The sequence below is a fragment of the Antechinus flavipes genome, chromosome 2 (assembly GCF_016432865.1).
Source record: "Antechinus flavipes isolate AdamAnt ecotype Samford, QLD, Australia chromosome 2, AdamAnt_v2, whole genome shotgun sequence".
NCBI lineage: Eukaryota > Metazoa > Chordata > Mammalia > Dasyuromorphia > Dasyuridae > Antechinus > Antechinus flavipes.
In genome coordinates this window covers 475,430,128-475,448,621 of record NC_067399.1, presented here as the reverse complement: position 1 = coordinate 475,448,621, position 18,494 = coordinate 475,430,128, and the positions used below count along the sequence as shown (strand labels likewise).

The window sequence follows — 18,494 nt, the reverse complement described above, 5'->3', positions numbered from 1 at the left end:
AACAAGGTGCCCATCAATTGGGATAGAGCTGAAAAAATGTGGTGTGTTAAGATCATAGAATACTATTGTATAGTAAGATGATAACATGAAGACCAGAGAAATATGAAAGGATTTGTGTAAACCGATGGGGAGTGAAGTAACTATAATATATATAATGAATATGATGACTTAAATGAAAAAGATATTTTAAAAGGAAAGTAAATTTTGAGTAATAAAAAATGAATTCAAAAGACTGATCATGAAGCACAACTCTGACCTCTTGGCAAAGAGGTGATGGATTAGAACTACAGAATTAGACATACAATTTCATATGTGGTTAAAGTGTTGTTTTGATTGGTTTCACACTATATAATTTATTTATTTTTATTTTCCCCAGGTACATATAAAAAACAACCTTTTTGTTATACATGTACATTCCTTATGAATCATGTTGGGAAAATGTTTGTGGCAGCCCTGTTTGTAGTGGCTAGAAGCTGGAAAATGAATGGATGCCCATCAATTGGAGAATGGTTGAGTAAATTGTGGTACAAGAATGTTATGGAATATTATTGTTCTGTAAGGAATGACCAGCAGGATGAATACAGAGAGGACTGGCGAGACTTACATGAACTGATGCTAAGTGAAATGAGCAGAACCAGGAGATCATTATATACCTCAACAATGATACTGTTTGAGGATGTATTCTGATGGAAGTGGATCTCTTCGATAAAGAGAGCCTTAATTGATCAAAGATGGACAGAAACAGCTACACCCAAAGAAAGAACACTGGGAAATGAATATAAACTGCTTGCATTTTTGTTTTTCTTCCCAGATTATTTATACCTTCTGAATTCAATTCTCCCTGTGCAACAAGAAAACTGTTTGGTTCTGCACACGTATATTGTATCCAGGATACACTGTAACTTATTCAACATGTAAAGGATTGCTTGCCACCTGGGGGAGGGGGTAAAGGGAGGGAGAGGAAAAATCAGAACGGAAGTGAATGCAAGGGATAATGCTGTAAAAAATTACCCTGGCATGAGTTCTATCAATAAAAAGTTATTTTAAAAAAATGAATCATGTTGGGAGAAAAAAAATCAGAAGAAAAAAAAGAAAAAGAAAAGTGTATTTAGAAAGTGTTGATTTACATTGGCGTTTTCCATTCAAAGTTATTGGGATGATATAGTATCTGTTACATGGGAGGACTTCAGAGTTGGGAGTTAATGGTAGAAATGCAAAAAGTTTTAAAGGAATGTCAATGATAAATTTTAAAAATCACAGAAGTTCAGAATAGGATACAGAAAAGTAAGGTAGTTTTGTAACTATATTAAATTTAATATACACTTTAAAAACCACATCACAGAAGTTCAGTTTCATATGCAATTGCCTTTTTGTTCTTTGAATAGTGAATTTTCATATTTGTTGATCTTTGTTAAGGAAAAAAAAAAAAACTAAAACCACTAACTGGAAGTTTCTAATAACAGCTAATGAAAAATCGTTATATACCCCTTAGGCAGACAGGCAGGGTTTCCCTACCTAGTATGAAAGACGAAGAAGTGGCGCTGGGAATCAATGTCACCCCCTGCTGGGGCACTGCGGTCTGGCCGCCAGGGTCAGGGGTCAGCGCCGTCCCGGCCTCCGGGGCCCGGGAGCCCCGCCTGGCGCAGCCGCCCGCCCCCTCCGTTAACCGCGAGCGAGTCGCGGAACGCCCTAACGGGGCATAGGGAGGGAGCCCTGCGCACCGGATGCCCTGTCAGCCCGACCCGGGCCTGTTCCGCCTCGGGCCCGCCATGCAGGGCTCGCTGCGTCAGTGGCGCCGGGCCGCCACACTGCTACTGGCCGTGGGCCGTGCGCACCCAGGGCCGAGCCCGACCGCCGCGGCCGAGGACTACGAACTACTGCTGCTGCAGCGCACCCAGAGTAGCGGCTTCTTGCCTGGGGCCCACGTCTTCCCGGGGGGCGTCCTGGAGGCCGCGGACTGTTCGACCGACTGGCTCCCAGTCTTCCAGCCCCACCACGGGCCGCCAACCTTCGGCCTGCACCTGACCGGGCATCCCAGGGAAACCTACCCCGAGGTGGCCTTAGGACCCCGGCCTTATCCCCTGTCTCCCATCCCTGACGAAGTGGCCTTCCGCATCTGCGCCATTCGGGAAACCTTCGAGGAATCAGGTATCCTGCTGCTGCTCCCCACAGGTGTCCAGGCCCCGCGTCTGGCTCGGGCGCATGCGCCACCTGCCGACCTAGACGCCTGGAGGGCCAAGGTTCAGGAAGACCCTAACCAGTTCGTCCAGCTGTGCCAGCGCCTCGGGTGCGCTCCCAACATCTGGGCCCTGAAAGAGTGGAGTAACTGGCTCACGCCGTTTGTAAGGAAAGGAGGGAGGCGCTTTGACACGAGGTTCTACGTCTGTTGCCTGCAGAGCAAACCCCACACCTTCCTGGACATGCAAGAAGCGATTAACTACGAGGTAAAGGGGAAACTCTTGGACATAGCCAAGGAGAGCTGTAAAGGGGAGGGGGTCCGTTTGAAACGAGGGCTTCCGAAGCCTCCTAGCTCCTAAACTCATTGAAAGCCCCGGAACGGGTGCCCCTGGCACCGGGAGTTCCGAATGTCACTGTGGACATACTTTCGCTTCCTGGATCTCTTCATCTTCTCGTCCTTAGAATAATACTCTTTTATGCACATATTTATTTCTATCATAGTTGTCATCCCCCCCCCCCTTTTTTTTTTTTTTTTTTTTGGATTGCAAGCTCCCTGATGGCCGGGTGGTGGAGAGACTGGGGTTCGGGATTTGGAATCACGAGATCTGGGTTTAGATCCTAATTCTTGGCATCTAATTGCGGGAACATTGGCAAGTAAGTCACCAAATCTCTAAGTGCCTGTTTCATGGTAAATTATACCACCTTACTCTACAGGCTTGGTGTGATGGATAGAGAGCTGATATCAGAACCAGGAATATCTGGCTTCCAATCCTTCCTTGTCTGGCTGTGTGCCCCTCCATAAGGCACTAAACTTTTCCAGACTTAGCCGTGCCTGATTGCTTAGTCGGTGCTTAATGTTTATCGAATTGAATTGAGTCAGTGCTTTAACTGAATAGAGCAGAGAAGGCATTTAGATGAAAAGAATTTATTTGAAATGACTTGCATATGGAATATCAGGTGAGAAAAATTCTTATCACCTCTTTTTAACTCTCAACAATCCTCATACCCATTGCCTGGCACAGAAATATAATAAATGCTTGTTCAATTAAGTTAATTCAGTGAACTTTTAAGATCTCTTTGAGCTCCAATTCAGAATGTAAAATACATTGTAATTCAAATAACAAACAATCCTTGCCCTTGAGGATTTATTTTTCTATTGGAATGCTCCTACTCATTTGCAATTAAGAATAATGCTAGGTTGGGGCACTTGATAGAGCACTGAACTGGAGAAAGAAATGGCAAAGCACTCCAGTATCTGCCAGAGCCAGACATGACTGAAAAATTATTATAATACAAGGTAGGGCATACAGATCCACTCCAGTTTTCCAGGATTGGAGGTCATATGAAAGGGAATGAGATGAGGCTAGAACCAAATATGGTAATGCTTTTTTTTTAGGTGCATTTTTTTTAATTTTAGCTTTTTTTTTTTTATAAGATATATGCATGGGCAAATTTTCAGCATTGACAATTGCAAAACCTTTTGTTCCAACTTTTCCCCTCCTTCCCTCCACCCCTTCCTCCAGATGGCAGGTTGACCAATACATGTTAAATATGTTAAAGTATAAGTTAAATACAATATATGTATACATGTTATGGTAATGCTTTTGAGGAATGACAAGAGTTGGTAGCTGATCAGATATGTGGAATGAGAAGCATCTACAAAAATCTAACCCTAAATTGTAAACCCGTGTGATTGAAAGAATGGTGATAAATTTAGCAGGAAAAGTGAAGTTCAGAAGAGGGATAGGTTTGAAGGGAAAGATAATATAACCCCCTATCCAACTATGCCTCCTTTCCTTAGTGAAAACAAAAACTGATGAGGGAGAGAACTTGTTCTAAGACCATTGTTTGGAGGACAGAGTTTGAAGGTGCTGCTGTGTCATGGTGAGAGAAGGCAGACATTAGGGGTGCTATATCTATCTAGAAGCTAAGTGGTACAGTATTGGGTCTGGAGTCAGGAAGATCTGAGTATTTCAAATGTAGATTCAGATATTTATTAGCAGTGTGTCCCTGTACAAGTCACTTATTTTAGCTTTGTTTCAGTTTCCTCAGTTGTAAAATGGGAATCATAATAACATCCATCTCCCATGATTGTGGGGCTCAAATGAGATAATTTTGTAAAGTGCTTAGCATCGTGCCTGGTATATAGCAGGTGCTGAATAATAGGGCTTCTTAAACTTTTCCACTAGTGATCCCTTTTTGCCCAAGAAATTTTATGTGACTCCAGGTATATAAAATAGGTATACAAATTAGACATACTGATTCAAACATGGAATCATAATTTCATGATCCCCACATTCAGTTACACGACCTCATATAGGGTTATGATCTTCCATTTTAGAAGCTTTGCTTTATATATGTTGGCTATGCTACTGCTGCTGCTGCTTCTGTAGGTTAGATTGGTGTCCCATCAGAATATTTCCTGCCACAGATATGAAGTCTCCCTCACTTAAATCCAATTCACCTTCCCTGATGGTCCTCTTCCTGACCAAAGAACAAGCAGCAACAGATGCACTTAACATTTGGTTTTTTTGCCAATCTACCCACAACTACTTTACTATCGTTCATAATAGGCTCAATATTTGTGGGAGAGAAAGTGAAGTTAAACCAGTATAACTGGTCTCATATACGTCTTCAGGGATGTCTTCATCCCTGAAGACATATTCAGCTTGATTTTCTTGAAGTTTAACTTTCGATACAAAGTTCTCTGTGGCTATAGAGGCAAAAAAAAAAAAAAAAAAAAAAAACTTTCTACCCCATAACTTGATTCATCAATTGGGCACAAGATCTTTTGAGAAAATATAGAATTACCTAGCTTTGAGAAGAAAAAAGACTTAGTGTCCCATACAATGAGTAGAGAAAACTACTTGCAGATTCTCTGTGGTAGCCAGGCTCCCGATGCAAAACTACAGGCAACAGCAGCTGGCAATTATCAACATTGGCAGAATGGAGTAATGGATAGAGGTCTGGCATGTCATGATATCACCTCTCTGATGTCATGGTCCTCTTCCAGAATGAAGGAAAAATAACCCTGTGAGTAGGAGCAGGGGCTATCCCTCTCGGGACCCATCTGGAACTAGCCATCTGAGCAACACAGCTTGTTCTTCCTCTTTCCCCTTGCTCCTTTCTCCTTTCTCCTTACCCCTCTTCCTTTCCCCTCTTTTCCTTCTTCTTTCTTTTGCCTTTCTTCTGTTCATAGAAAGTATTATATCCTTACTTACAGATGGTCTACCCAGAGGAATATACATTTTTATTGCTGCAACGTTACAAGATTTCTTGGAATTTATGGGCTTAGACTCAAACTCATACCACAAAGGTTCTCATTAATTGACTGCAGTAGGTCCCAGACCTAGTCCTACTCGGTCATCCTTTGGGCCCAGATTGTCTCAGAGTAAATGTAAAACAGCAATTATTTCTCTTTTGGACAGAAACCCTGCAGGTCTTCCCTCCCATACTGATGTATATGTATGTAAATATTTTGACTAGGTAAGAGGCCATTCTCTGCCTTATTTCTTATCTAGCCTTAATCATTGGTTGGGCACACTCTCTGTCAAACTGAGACCTGTTAAAGACCTTAGCTTTAAAAAGCTTCCTCTTGTTGTCCTGATATATGTCTTGCCACTGGACCCAGATGACTCCAAAGAAAAAAGGCCAGGGTGCTCGCCCAGCCCTCCCTCACTTAAATCCAGTTCACTTGCACCACGGCATCACCTCCCTGATGTCATGGTCCAATATCAACAACAACAAAGGAATTCATACTTCAGTGACTTTTTATTGCCTGTAAAATAAAAATTTTTGAATAGAGTAGTGACACTGCTATATCTATGCATAAATGTAATTCTGATGACATTATGGATTGAAGGGGAACCATAGGGAGACTATTGTCATCCAAGGTGGGTAGTAATGAAGGCATTAGTAATTGGTGGGTAATTTTAATAGGAGTAAAAAGAAAAGGACCTTTCAGTAATTATTGATTCTTGCCTACAAAAGATAGATTAGTGGTCTATCATTTTGAGGTTTTAAGTGTTTTAAGTTTGCATAGTGATTTACTTAGTCATGTCCAATTATCTCTTGAAAGTGTTGGATAGAATGTCTTGTAGGCATCTTAAATTCAACATATCCAAACTGTTGCCTCCAACATAAATCTTTTCTAAGTACACTTGATCTGTCTTTGTTGATTTTCCCTTTAGTGCCACTTCTTCCTCTTCTATTAGCATATCCAAGAATGGATGATGGCATCCAAGGATAGACAGCTGTATTTAGTTTTTGGTGGTAAAAACAATTTAATATAAATCTTTGTAGAACTTTCCCATTTTTCTTGTTTATTATATTTCTTCAGTTTTCATCCTTAAATGTCTTACATATGACTTTGCTTAGTTAAATGTCTCACTAAGCTTCCTTTAAAATTGTTTTATCCTCTATTTCTCCTTTCTTCATTAGAAGGCAGTATTGCTCATAATCTTTTATCATTCTTGGTAAGATTTTACAAATAGGTTTATATTCCAAACAGGCATTTCCTTTGCTATCTATCTCTGCTTAGCAGATAAATCAAACGTTTTTTCAGTTAAAATGCTTTTTAGGCTCTTCAGCTCTCCTTTTTATCACAACTGCTTAGTGTTGATATAATCTCTAGTCTATTTTATTCCACTTTTCTGCTATCAATAACTTGTCTAAATAGGTCTGAATTCATTTGTTTCATTTGTATGTTTCATGTTTTTATCATTAGTATTCTTCTATCAAATTTATACTAATTTTTATCTTTGCTTTGGAATTGTGCAAAAGATGAGCTTGGATGACTTCCACATTAACAATAGTCTTTTTCTGTCTGTTAAAATAGAAATGTTCAGGTTTTTTTTTTTTCTGATCTTAATCAGTTCTTATCATGTCTAGTATTTATCAGTTTTTGTCATGTCTAGTATTTATCAGTTCTTTCCTTGAAGAAAGTATTCAAGATATAGAGGTATAAGACTTCTATGTAATCTATACATATTTTACTTCATTCCTTGCTTAAAGTTTTTCTTCAGGTTTAAAATAACTTTTGTTTTCTGCTTTGGCCATTCTATTTCTATTGTTTGTCTCTATTCCATACTTTACTCCTATAGTCATTCTCTGTTATGTGGTCTACCTTCAATTTCTCTACATTTCTTTTGAAAAAATAAATCAGTTGTTTTTGTGTATCTACACTTGCCTATTCAGAATTTAATTTTTGAGCATCTTCCATCCCTTCCACCTGACTTTCATTGTAGAATTTTAGTCTATAGGATCCTACATATTTTTCCTCTGAATGAATCCAAGGTTCATGTCAGACTGTTTTTCCTCTTCTCTGATACATTCGGGCTGTAGTGATCACTTTACTCTAAAGTTCCCATGCTTTGTACCGCAGTGACCATTTCCACCATATAAGTGAAGCATTAGATACAGAATTGAATTTTCCTTTGTTTAGTCCTTTATCTTTTGAAGAAGGAAACTATCATTAAGGAATTATCACTGAGTCATTAGCTGCTCTGCTAAGAGCCCCAATATCTATATGGAGATGTCCAGTAGTCTGAAGGTCAGTTGAGAGGTTTGAGATGAGTAAGTAGATCTATGAATCATCAGCATAGAGATAATAATTGGAACTAAGAGAGCTAGTACAAATGAAATAGTATAAAGGTAGAAAAGGGCCCAGGACAGAGCCCTGTAAGATGGCCATTAGTTGTTGTGACTTGGATAAAGACTGAGCAAGAGAGCCTGAGCAGGAATGGTCCAATGATGGTGGCCTCCAGCACATAGTACTCCATCTCCCAACTCTGAGAGTTCCCTATTCATTTCCAGAATGGTCTCCCTCCTCATCTTTGCCTTCTGGTTTCTGTGGCAAGCCAAAGTAGAATAGCACCATGGAAACCTATAGGAAGAGGAGTTATGTATAATGAGCATAGAAAGATCGAGTTGGGCCAGGTTATAAAGGACTTTAAAAGCCAAAAAAGAAATTTTACTTTTATTTTAGAAGCAACAGGAAGCCACTAGAATTTTTTGAGTAGGGAAGTCAGATCTGTGATCACAGAATGTCATTCTGGGAGCTGAGTAATATGCAGCAGAATGGGAAAGGACTTGAAACAAAAAGGCTAATTAGGAATAGTCTTAAGAAAATGATGGGCAGTGAGGAGGACCTGAATTAAGGTAGTAACTTTGTAAATAGAGATACAAAAGATATTAAGGTAGAAATGTTAAGATCTGTTAGTTATATATAGTAAGGGAGAATGAAATGTCAAGAATGATGTTGAAAATACAAAACTGGAAGACTGGAAGATTCCAGAGAAATAAGAAAGTTCAATGCAGGGGTGGGGCTAGATGGTAAGATGAGTTCTGTTTTGAACAGAAAAAGCAAAAAATTCATTTGCCTCATATCCCTTTCCTGTCTGTCTGACTTGCTACTTTTGACTTTTAGAAACTGACTTTTGTCTTTCACAGTGGATAACTCCAACAGAAGCAACAAAAAAGTTTGCATTTGAAGAAATATGGTTGGCACCTCCTCAGTTCTATGAGATGAGAAGACTTGTAAACTTTGCTTCTTTATCAGATCTGCACGGATTTTGTTTAGACCGGATTTCAGAAGGATGTGAAAGATGGCTGCCAATTACATTGCTAACTTTAGATGGAGCAATGCAGCTCTTACCAGGTAAATTGATCAATTTAAAACATTTTTATTAGAATCAGTGTAAATTATTAGTACTACATGTAAAGCATTAGCTTTGCAAAATACAATTTAATGAAGTGCGAATTCTGCTCAATGTCCTATGTGTTTGGAGAATAAATTAAGGCCAAATATCTTATGTTACTAAAATCTTATTTTATACTTTCATTTAATCAATTAATGTTAATTAGCTTTTACAAAAGGATAATGACATCCAATACATCTATGCAGCTAAGTGACTCAGTGACATATAACACATATATGCAGTTAGTTGATTTAATGGCTAGAGAGCATTGGGCCCAGAGTCAGAAAGACCAGAATTCAAATCTGGCCCTAGACACATACTAGCTGTGTTACCTTGGGAAAGTCACTTAACCTGTTTCAGTTTTCTCCTCTGTAAAATGAGCTGGAGAAGAAAGTTGTTTGCCATGGCAAACCACTCTAATAGATTTGCCAAGAAAACCTCAAATGATGTCAACAAAGAGGACATGACTGAAATGACCCAACATGTACTAAGAAGCTACAGTGAGACAAAGATTACAAAACATTTTCCCATACAAATATTTCATCTAAAATCTATCATTTCATTCTCTAAGAAAAGTGGGCTCATACTAAAATATTCACCCCACCCAACTCACTTCCACAAGTGGGATAACTGATGGTTGAATCTTTATCTGTTACTATCAATGGGCTAAGTCACACAGGTCACTTTTTAGGGCCTCGGTTGCTGTACGTTCCACATGCTCAGCACCTCCCACAAATCCCCATATGATCTTCAGCTGTTGGATGTCTGCTGCTTATTATCTCCAGTACTGTACCTAAAAACAAGAAGAATAGACATTCATTTATTCAGTAAATATTTATTAAGCACTTACTTACTATGTCCTAAGGCAGTGGATGCAAAATGAGGCAAAAGACGGTCTCTGCTCTCAAAAAGGTAAGTCTTGTGTAGAGAGACAATAAACAAATATATGCAGAGCAAACTATAAGGATAAATAGGAACTAATTAAAAGAAGGAAGGCACTGGAATTAAGAGGGTTAGGAAAGACCTTCTGTAGAAGATGGAATTTTAGCTGTGAAAAGGAAGGCAGAGAGGTCAGCTGTCCTAGCAGAAGAGGGAGAATGTTTCAGGCATGAGGAATAGCCAAAGAAAATCCCAGAGCTAAGTAATGCAACATCTTGCGCAAGAACAGCTGGGAGGCTAGTGTCACTAGATCAAAGAGTACATGTTGGAAAATAAGGTATAAGAAGACTGGAAAGAGAGGAGAGAGCTCGGTTATGAAAGGCTTTGAAGGCCAGAGAATTTTGTATTTGCTCCTACAGGCAGTTGGAAGCCTCTGAGTTTTTTGAGTGGGAGGACAGAAGGTGACATAATCAGACCAGGATTTTAGGATCACCATTTTAGTGGCCGAATGAAGGTTGGATTACAGACCCTAGGCAAGCAGATCCCCAGCAAGCTCTGACAGGAATCCAGGAAGGCCTGCATTAGGGCAGTGGCCGGAGAGGAAGGGGCCTGTTTGAGCGGTGTTACGGAGGCAAAATAGCACACGTTGGCTTGGGTATAGGGTGTGAGAGCTGGTGAGGACTCCAGGAGGTCTGTATTAGAAGCTGAGAGACCAGGAGTGTGGTCTTGCCTTTTATAGTAATGGAGAAGGGGGCAAGGGGTTTAGGGGTGAAGACAATGGATTCTATTTTGGATATGATGACTTTAAGATCTACAAGACATCTAGTGTGAAATATCTTGGGACTTGGGAAGCACATGAGAGATGGGAGATCAGCAGAGGCTGGGGCAGAATAGATTTCAAAATCATCAGCAGAGAGATGGCAGTTAAACCCATGGGACCTGATGAGATCACCAAATGAACTAGGATAGAGGAAGAAGAAAAGGACCTAGGGTAGAACACTGAGGGACAGTGGTGGTTAAAGGTCATGATCACAGGAGGCTCCAGCAAAGGAGACAGATACAGCAGTCAGATAGGTAGGAGAAAAAGCAGGAAGAGGGATGTCCTGAACATCCAGAAAGAAAGGCGTATCAAGGAAGAGAAGGGATCACTGGTGGCCTGGGCTATAGAGAGGTCAATTGGGAGAAGACCATTGGACCTGACAACTCGGAAATCAGTGGTAACTTTAGAGCAGTTTTAATGGATGGTAAGGTTAGCAGCCAGAATGTAGTGAAGAAAGTGAGAGAAAAGAAAGTGGAGCACCTGTTTTGGACTATCTTTTTGAGCAATTCAACTACAAAGAACAGAATAGTTAAGGGAGGCAGAAGCAACAGCAATCATGTGCTCCTAGGATACATACCTTAGTCCTGATAGAAAGGTAAAAGCCTTAGGTTTCTCTCCCAACAGAGAGTTTATTCTGTTCATTCAGAATAATCAGAAAAGAAACAGTAAGAGGTTCCCTTTAACTGTTTATTGTCTTTTGAATATATCCTAGTTCTGGTTCATTAGTCAGTTAAAATTCCATCTCTTTTACTACAACTAGTGGACTGGAACCAGTTATAGAAGGCCTACTTCCACACATGTTCAAAAATCCAAATGGGTATAGTATCAACTGGGTATAGGAGACATGCTAATAAAGATTAGGCTTATTGGCCATTGTCTATGGCCACTTTTGAACATTGTATTTTTTTAAATGTTCAGTTATTAGTCTTTTCTCTCTCTTTTTTTTTTTTTGGCATCACTATCAGTATCTATCAACTTTACTACCTCCATTAGAAGGCTTCCCTTATAATCAACAAGTAAACAAGTAAATTGTATGTCTCATTCTTCAACTCTAACCTTCTCTGCCAAGAAGTGGGAAGTAGACTTCAGAATCTGCCTTTTGAAATTTATTTTGGTCACCATGTAATTGCTGTGGTTTTGATCATTTCTCTGCATCATTTCATACACATCTTCCCAGGTTTTCCTGAATTTGTCTTACTTTTCATTTCTTACAATGAAATAATATTTATATATAACATTTTATTCAACCCTTCTCTAGTTATTGTGAGAATTGTATTTCCTAGATACAATTTGTTTACAATTTCCTTTTACAAAAGAGCTTACTCCTTCTGACTTTTCTTTTTGTCAGGTCCAACATCATCCATCTTGTCTGCCCTGTTAATATCTTCAAGACTGTTTCCCCTCTATAATACACATATCATTCTTTATTGTGCATTACAGTTGTTTAGGTCTTTTAGAAATAGTGTGACAGTGGATGAGAATTGGCTTTGAGATTAGGAACATTTGGATCTAAATCCTGCCATTGACACATAATGTTATTGTGAGCAAATCACTTAACTTTTCAGTGTTATAACCAGATACCCAAACTACAAATCATAGGATTGTATAGCTAGAACTGGAAGCAACTGTGAGGCCTTCTAGTCAAATCCATTCATTTTATAAACCAATTGCTATTACCATCTACAGTGGTAAAAGGAGTTTCCAATAGTAGTGAAATCAGAAATCCAGATCAAAAAGAAAAAGAAAAAATTAGTTATGTATATGTCATCTCTCTGTTTCATAGAGTGACATGTTCCATTAAGGCTTTGTGTATCTACCAACCTGGAGAATTAGGCTCTGCACAGAATTAGTGCTTAATAAATGTTGATAGAATTGAATTGCAGAACAATCCAGGGCAGTGGTGACACCAGGCAGGATCAAGGATTTTGCACATCTTGTCTCTTTCACTTGAAAGGGCTAGGAAGTGGTGGGATAGAGGGAGAGAAGAAGAGACACAGCAGTCATAGTCAGTGGCTAGAATAAACAGAGAATGTGACCCAGAAATGCTTATCTAGAAAGTTATATCTGATAGACATGTGAAAATTTAGTCATTTTTCTGTTTATGTGAATAAAATGTTGCATATTTGTCATTTTAAAATTGATAGCTATATTTTTCTAACCCTCAGAATAGAGATTCGTCTAAACCTATGTAAGCCAATTTTGCTATTTTTACATATTGAATTAGCTTTATAAAAGTGCCATATATATTTTCATAACTTTTTTTTTAATTTTGGGATTTATACTTTTATAGGACTTCTTACTATTTTATATACATTTTTTATCTGTCATTTCTTTCTCATTGGATGATAAACTTCCAATCTTAGAAGCGGGGTCTTAGATATTTTTGTGATTTCTTAACATGGGACTTTGTAAGTAGTGGATTCTCACATTTTTGTTGAACGAGTGAATGAATGAATATACAAATCACAGAACCTGACAGCAGCTTTCATTTGAAAACCAAAACATGTAGATACTAACTGCTTAAGAGAGGAAAGATGGTACAATGGATAGAGAGTTGGCTCTATCTGGAAGATCTGGATTCAAGATCCACCTCTGACAAGTGCTGATTCTTTGGCTCTGGACAAATCACTTAATTCTGTTTGTGCTGCAATCACATCTTTAAGATTAAATTAGATATTGGAAAAATTGAAAAATAATATGGCAGAAACTAAGCATTGACCAACACCTAAGACCCTATATTGAGAAAAGGTCAAAATTGGTTCATGATTTAGACATAAAAGGTTGATACTCTAAGCAAATTAGGAGAATAAGGGATAGTCTATCTCTTAGATCTGTGGAGAAGGAAAGAATTTATGGCCAAAGAAAAACTAGAAAACATTATGAAATACAAAATGGAAATTTTTAAAAATTATATTAAACTTAAAAGATTTTGAACAAAACCAACATAGCCAAGATTAAAAGATAAGTAGAAAAATGGAGGAAAATTTTTACATTCAAAGTTCTGATAAAAACTTCATTTCTTTCTCTTTTTTTAATTTTTTTTTCAAAACATATGAATGGATTATTTTCAATATTCATCCTTGCAAAACCTTGTATTCCAATTTTTTCCCTTTCTTCCCTCCACCTCCTTCCCTAGACAGCAAATAATACAATATATATTATTAAACATGTGCAATTCTTCTGTAATATTTCCATAAATACCATGCTGCACAAGAAAAATCAGATCAAAAAGGAAGAAAATGAGAAAGAAAATGAAATGTAAGCAAACAACAAAAAAGTGAAATTACTATGCTGTGCTCCCCACTCAGTCCCCATAATCCTCTCTCTGGGAGTAGATGGCTCTCTTCATCACAAACCCATTGGAACTGGCCTAAATCATCTCACTGTTGAAGAGAACTACGTCCATCAGAATTGATCATCATATAGTCTTGTTGCTATGCATAATGATCTCCTGGTTCTGCTCATTTCACTCAGCATCAATTCATGTAAGTCTCTCCAGGCCTCTCTGAAATCATCCTGCTGATTGTTTCTTATAGAACAATAATATTTCATAACATTCATATATCACAACTTATTCAGCCATTCCCCAACTGATGGGCATCCACTCAGTTTCCAGTTTCTTGCTATTACAAAAAAAGGCTGCCACATTTTTGCACATATGGGTCCTTTTCTCTTATGATCTTTTTGGAAAAGGCCTCATTTCTAAAATATATAGAGAATTGACTCAAATTTATAATACAAACCATTCTCCAATTGATAAATGGTCAAAGGATATAAACAATTTTCAGACGAAGAAATTAGAATCATTTCTAGTCACATCCAAATCACTATTGATCAGAGAAATGTAAGTTAAGACAATTCTGAGATACCACTACACACCTCTCAGATTGGCTAAGATGACAGGAAAAGATAATGATGAATGCTGGAGAGGATGTGGGAAAACTAGGACACTGATACATTGTTGGTGGAATTGTGAACAGATCCAACCATTCTGGAGAGCAATTTGGAACTATGCCCAAAGAGTTATGAAACTGTACATACTCTTTGTATCTCTACTGGATCTGTATCCCAAGAGATCTTAAAGGAGGGAAAGGGACCCACATGTGCAAAAATGTTTGTAGCAGACCTTTGTAGTGGCAAGGAACTGGAAACTGAGTGGATGCCCATCAATTGGAGAATGGCTGAATAAGTTCTGGTATGTTAGTGTTTTGGAATAGTACTGTTCTATAAGAAACAACCAGCAGGATGATTTCAGAAAGGCCTGGAAAGACTTCTATGAACTGATGCTAAGTGAAATGAGCAGAACCAGGAGATCATTGTACATGGCAACAAGACTATACGATGATCAATTCTGATGGACGTGTCTCTTCAATAGTGAGATGATTCAGGCCAGTTCTAATAGTCTTATCATAGACAGAGCCATCTACATATATAGAGAAAAGACTTTGGCGACTTAGTGTGGATCACAATATAGTATTTTCACCTTTTTTCCTCTCCAATTTTGTCCTTTTTGATTTGATTTTGCTTGTGCAGTATGGTACAAGTGGAAATATGTATAGTAGAATCACACAAGTTTAATATATATTGGATCACTTGCTGTCTAGGGGAGAGGGAGAGAAGAGAGGGAAAAAAATTTGGAACACAAAGTTGCATGTATTTTGAAAAGAAAAAGAACAACAAAAAAGGTTAAATTACAAATCTCCCAAGTGTTTTTTACTGGGAGCTTCCTATAGTGATGAAATAATTAATTGGTCATTAATTGGAAACTTGATGGTAAGAAATGTCAAGAGAAAGTCATGGGAAAAGTTTTTAAATTGCTAACTTTAGATGGAGCAATGCAGCTCTTACCAGGTAAATTGATCAATTTAAAACATTTTTATTAGAATCAGTGTAAATTATTAGTACTACATGTAAAGCATTAGCTTTGCAAAATACAATTTAATGAAGTGCGAATTCTGCTCAATGTCCTATGTGTTTGGAGAATAAATTAAGGCCAAATATCTTACGTTACTAAAATCTTATTTTATACTTTCATTTAATCAATTAATGTTAATTAGCTTTTACAAAAGGATAATGACATCCAATACATCTATGCAGCTAAGTGACTCAGTGACATATAACACATATATGCAGTTAGTTGATTTAATGGCTAGAGAGCATTGGGCCCAGAGTCAGAAAGACCAGAATTCAAATCTGGCCCTAGACACATACTAGCTGTGTTACCTTGGGAAAGTCACTTAACCTGTTTCAGTTTTCTCCTCTGTAAAATGAACTGGAGAAGAAAGTTGTTTGCCATGGCAAACCACTCTAATAGATTTGCCAAGAAAACCTCAAATGATGTCAACAAAGAGGACATGACTGAAATGACCCAACATGTACTAAGAAGCTACAGTGAGACAAAGATTACAAAACATTTTCCCATACAAATATTTCATCTAAAATCTATCATTTCATTCTCTAAGAAAAGTGGGCTCATACTAAAATATTCACCCCACCCAACTCACTTCCACAAGTGGGATAACTGATGGTTGAATCTTTATCTGTTACTATCAATGGGCTAAGTCACACAGGTCACTTTTTAGGGCCTCGGTTGCTGTACGTTCCACATGCTCAGCACCTCCCACAAATCCCCTTATGATCTTCAGCTGTTGGATGTCTGCTGCTTATTATCTCCAGTACTGTACCTAAAAACAAGAAGAATAGACATTCATTTATTCAGTATTGATAGATTCAATTGATAGATTGAAATGCTTTGTGACATAATACCTTATAGAATTAAAATTTTAATATCTTTCAGGAGATGAACTATACCATGAAGACAAAGAATTTTTAGAAAAGAATTTATCAATCAGCAAAAAGACTGAAGAAATTATGGGAAAAGGAAGAAACTTTCACAGAATAGTGTTACACAGCCGTTATCTTTATAGTATCCATGTGAATATTCAGCCAAAATATAAACATATATATCCAGAGAACTTCTTAGGATTTAAGAGCCATTTATAGTTTGCTGCTTGTTTAAAATTATATTTTCAGAAATAGAAGGTTTATACTGATGAAAAATGGGTATTAGTAATTTCATAAATTTAAGAAATTAGAATCCAGTAATGGTAAATTGCCATCTTTCTGCAAGTTTACCTTTTAGGTACTTTTGTCTGTTTCCTTCTGAAAACTCTAGTGTGTGCCATAACTTTGATTAATATTAGCTATGTGACGAATTTCTTCTGTCAGTATGTTAAGGATGATTCCCTCCTTGAGATCCATCTGTTACTTAAGAGAGAAAGTTTGTATCCGAGGATGAAATTCAGATAAGCCTAGTCTATTGTTACATAGCTAGGAAATACAAGAGGCAAAATTTGAACCCAGAACTTCTTGACTTCCAAAACAAGCAAATAATTAAAAAGGAAAAAAAAAAAAGCTTGTCATTTTTTTATTCCTAAAAAAGTTTAAATTAAAACAAGCACAGATCACCCTTGTTTTTTTGAATGACCATTGTGCTGCTATTAACATTTTAAGAGTGTTAGGTAAGAATGAACTCATTTCAAGGACACTAAAGTATATTACCATGGTCACGGGCCACCTTAATCTAATTTATCTTTTGGCTGGAACCACTGTAAAGTTATCAAAAGGATACAAAGGCCCTCACAGAAATGGAAAAAGAGTGCTAGTTATTGCTTCATGTATTGTTGTTCTTTGTATTAAGCATGTCCTCAGCCTAGATGGCCAGTAAAACTGTTTAAGACCAAATGTGGTTTAATTTTTTTTTTCCTAGTAATCCTCAAATTGTGAAATGTATTGTAGTTAACATTAAGGTATTTTAAAACACAATATACCAGTACTTATAAATTTTTATTTTTTAAATGTTATTTTATTTCAAAATAATGAGGTATACTAAGGCACATGAGTTCTAGAATGATTTACTTTGTAATGATAACTATTAATTTTACCTTCACATACATTTTCCTTTATAATTCATTAAATTTGTCTATATTAAGTTTATCTGACTTGAATTATATGTTTATATAGAATGATGTTCTTTGATAAAAGTTTGGAACCTGTGGTTAGAACACTGGCTCAACACTTTAATTTCAAAATTGTCCTGCTTGTCTGAGTCTCCTGGATTTTTTTCTGTACAGTAAAAAAAAAAAAAATGGCCTCAGTGACTCTTTTTTTTGGGGGATAGGGGGGTGGAAGCATCATTATTGCTACTCTCTCTCCTAACTTCCCCTAACCCCCCAGTAAGGAAACAAAAATTCTTGTAACGCAAAAGTATAATTAAGCAAATAGATTCACACATTAACTATTTCCAAAAATGTATATCTCATTTTGCCTATCAAACAACTCTTTCCCTACTTCTTTCAGATGAAGGATAACATCTTTGATTATTGGTTCTCTGGAGTCATGGTTGATCATTGCATTGACTAAAAGTTTTTAAGTCTTTCCTTTTTTAAGCAGTGTTAATATATTGTTTTCTGTTTCTGCTCACTTTACTATGTGTCATTTCATAAAGACGTCCCAAGTTTTTATAAATCCATTTCTTTCAGCATTTCTTACAGAACTAATATGATATATTCACATACATTGATTTGTTTCGACCATTCTTCAAAATTAGTACACACCCTTTTAATTTCTAGTCCTTTATTAGAATGAAAGATGCAACAAGAAATATGTATTGTGTATATAGACAGAGAATAGTGTTTAATAATGAAAATTAAATAAAATTATTGAAGTTTCCCATACGACAGCCCTACAGCATTGAGTTGAGGTCTCAATCAATGATAATATTGTAAGTGAAAACAATATTGAAAGAGATCAGATGGAAGTGGATTTCTTTTGACAAAGAGACCTAACTCGGTTTCAATTGATCGATGCTGAAGAGAAGCAGCTACACCCAAAGAAAGAACACTGGGAAATGAATGTAA

The 18,494-nt window shown here is 37.4% G+C and overlaps 1 protein-coding gene across 1 annotated transcript; it reads left to right on the top strand.

Annotated features, from left to right (window-relative positions):
* The first annotated feature begins 1,360 nt into the window (after window positions 1-1,360).
* On the top strand, window positions 1,361-17,571 carry NUDT19 (nudix hydrolase 19). Its single transcript, XM_051979748.1, has 3 exons — window positions 1,361-2,444; window positions 8,629-8,836; window positions 16,373-17,571. Exons 1-3 carry the CDS (start codon window positions 1,725-1,727, stop codon window positions 16,576-16,578), a joined length of 1,134 nt encoding a protein of 377 aa, XP_051835708.1. The 5' UTR covers window positions 1,361-1,724; the 3' UTR covers window positions 16,579-17,571.
* Window positions 17,572-18,494: the final 923 nt, after the last annotated feature.

Coding starts and splice junctions, on each gene's coding strand:
- NUDT19 (XM_051979748.1), top strand. CDS start 1,725: ATGCCCTGTCAGCCCGACCCGGGCCTGTTCCGCCTCGGGCCCGCCATG. Junction 2,445..8,628: donor AAGAAGCGATTAACTACGAG/GTAAAGGGGAAA, acceptor TGTCTTTCACAG/TGGATAACTCCAACAGAAGC. Junction 8,837..16,372: donor AGCAATGCAGCTCTTACCAG/GTAAATTGATCA, acceptor AATATCTTTCAG/GAGATGAACTATACCATGAA.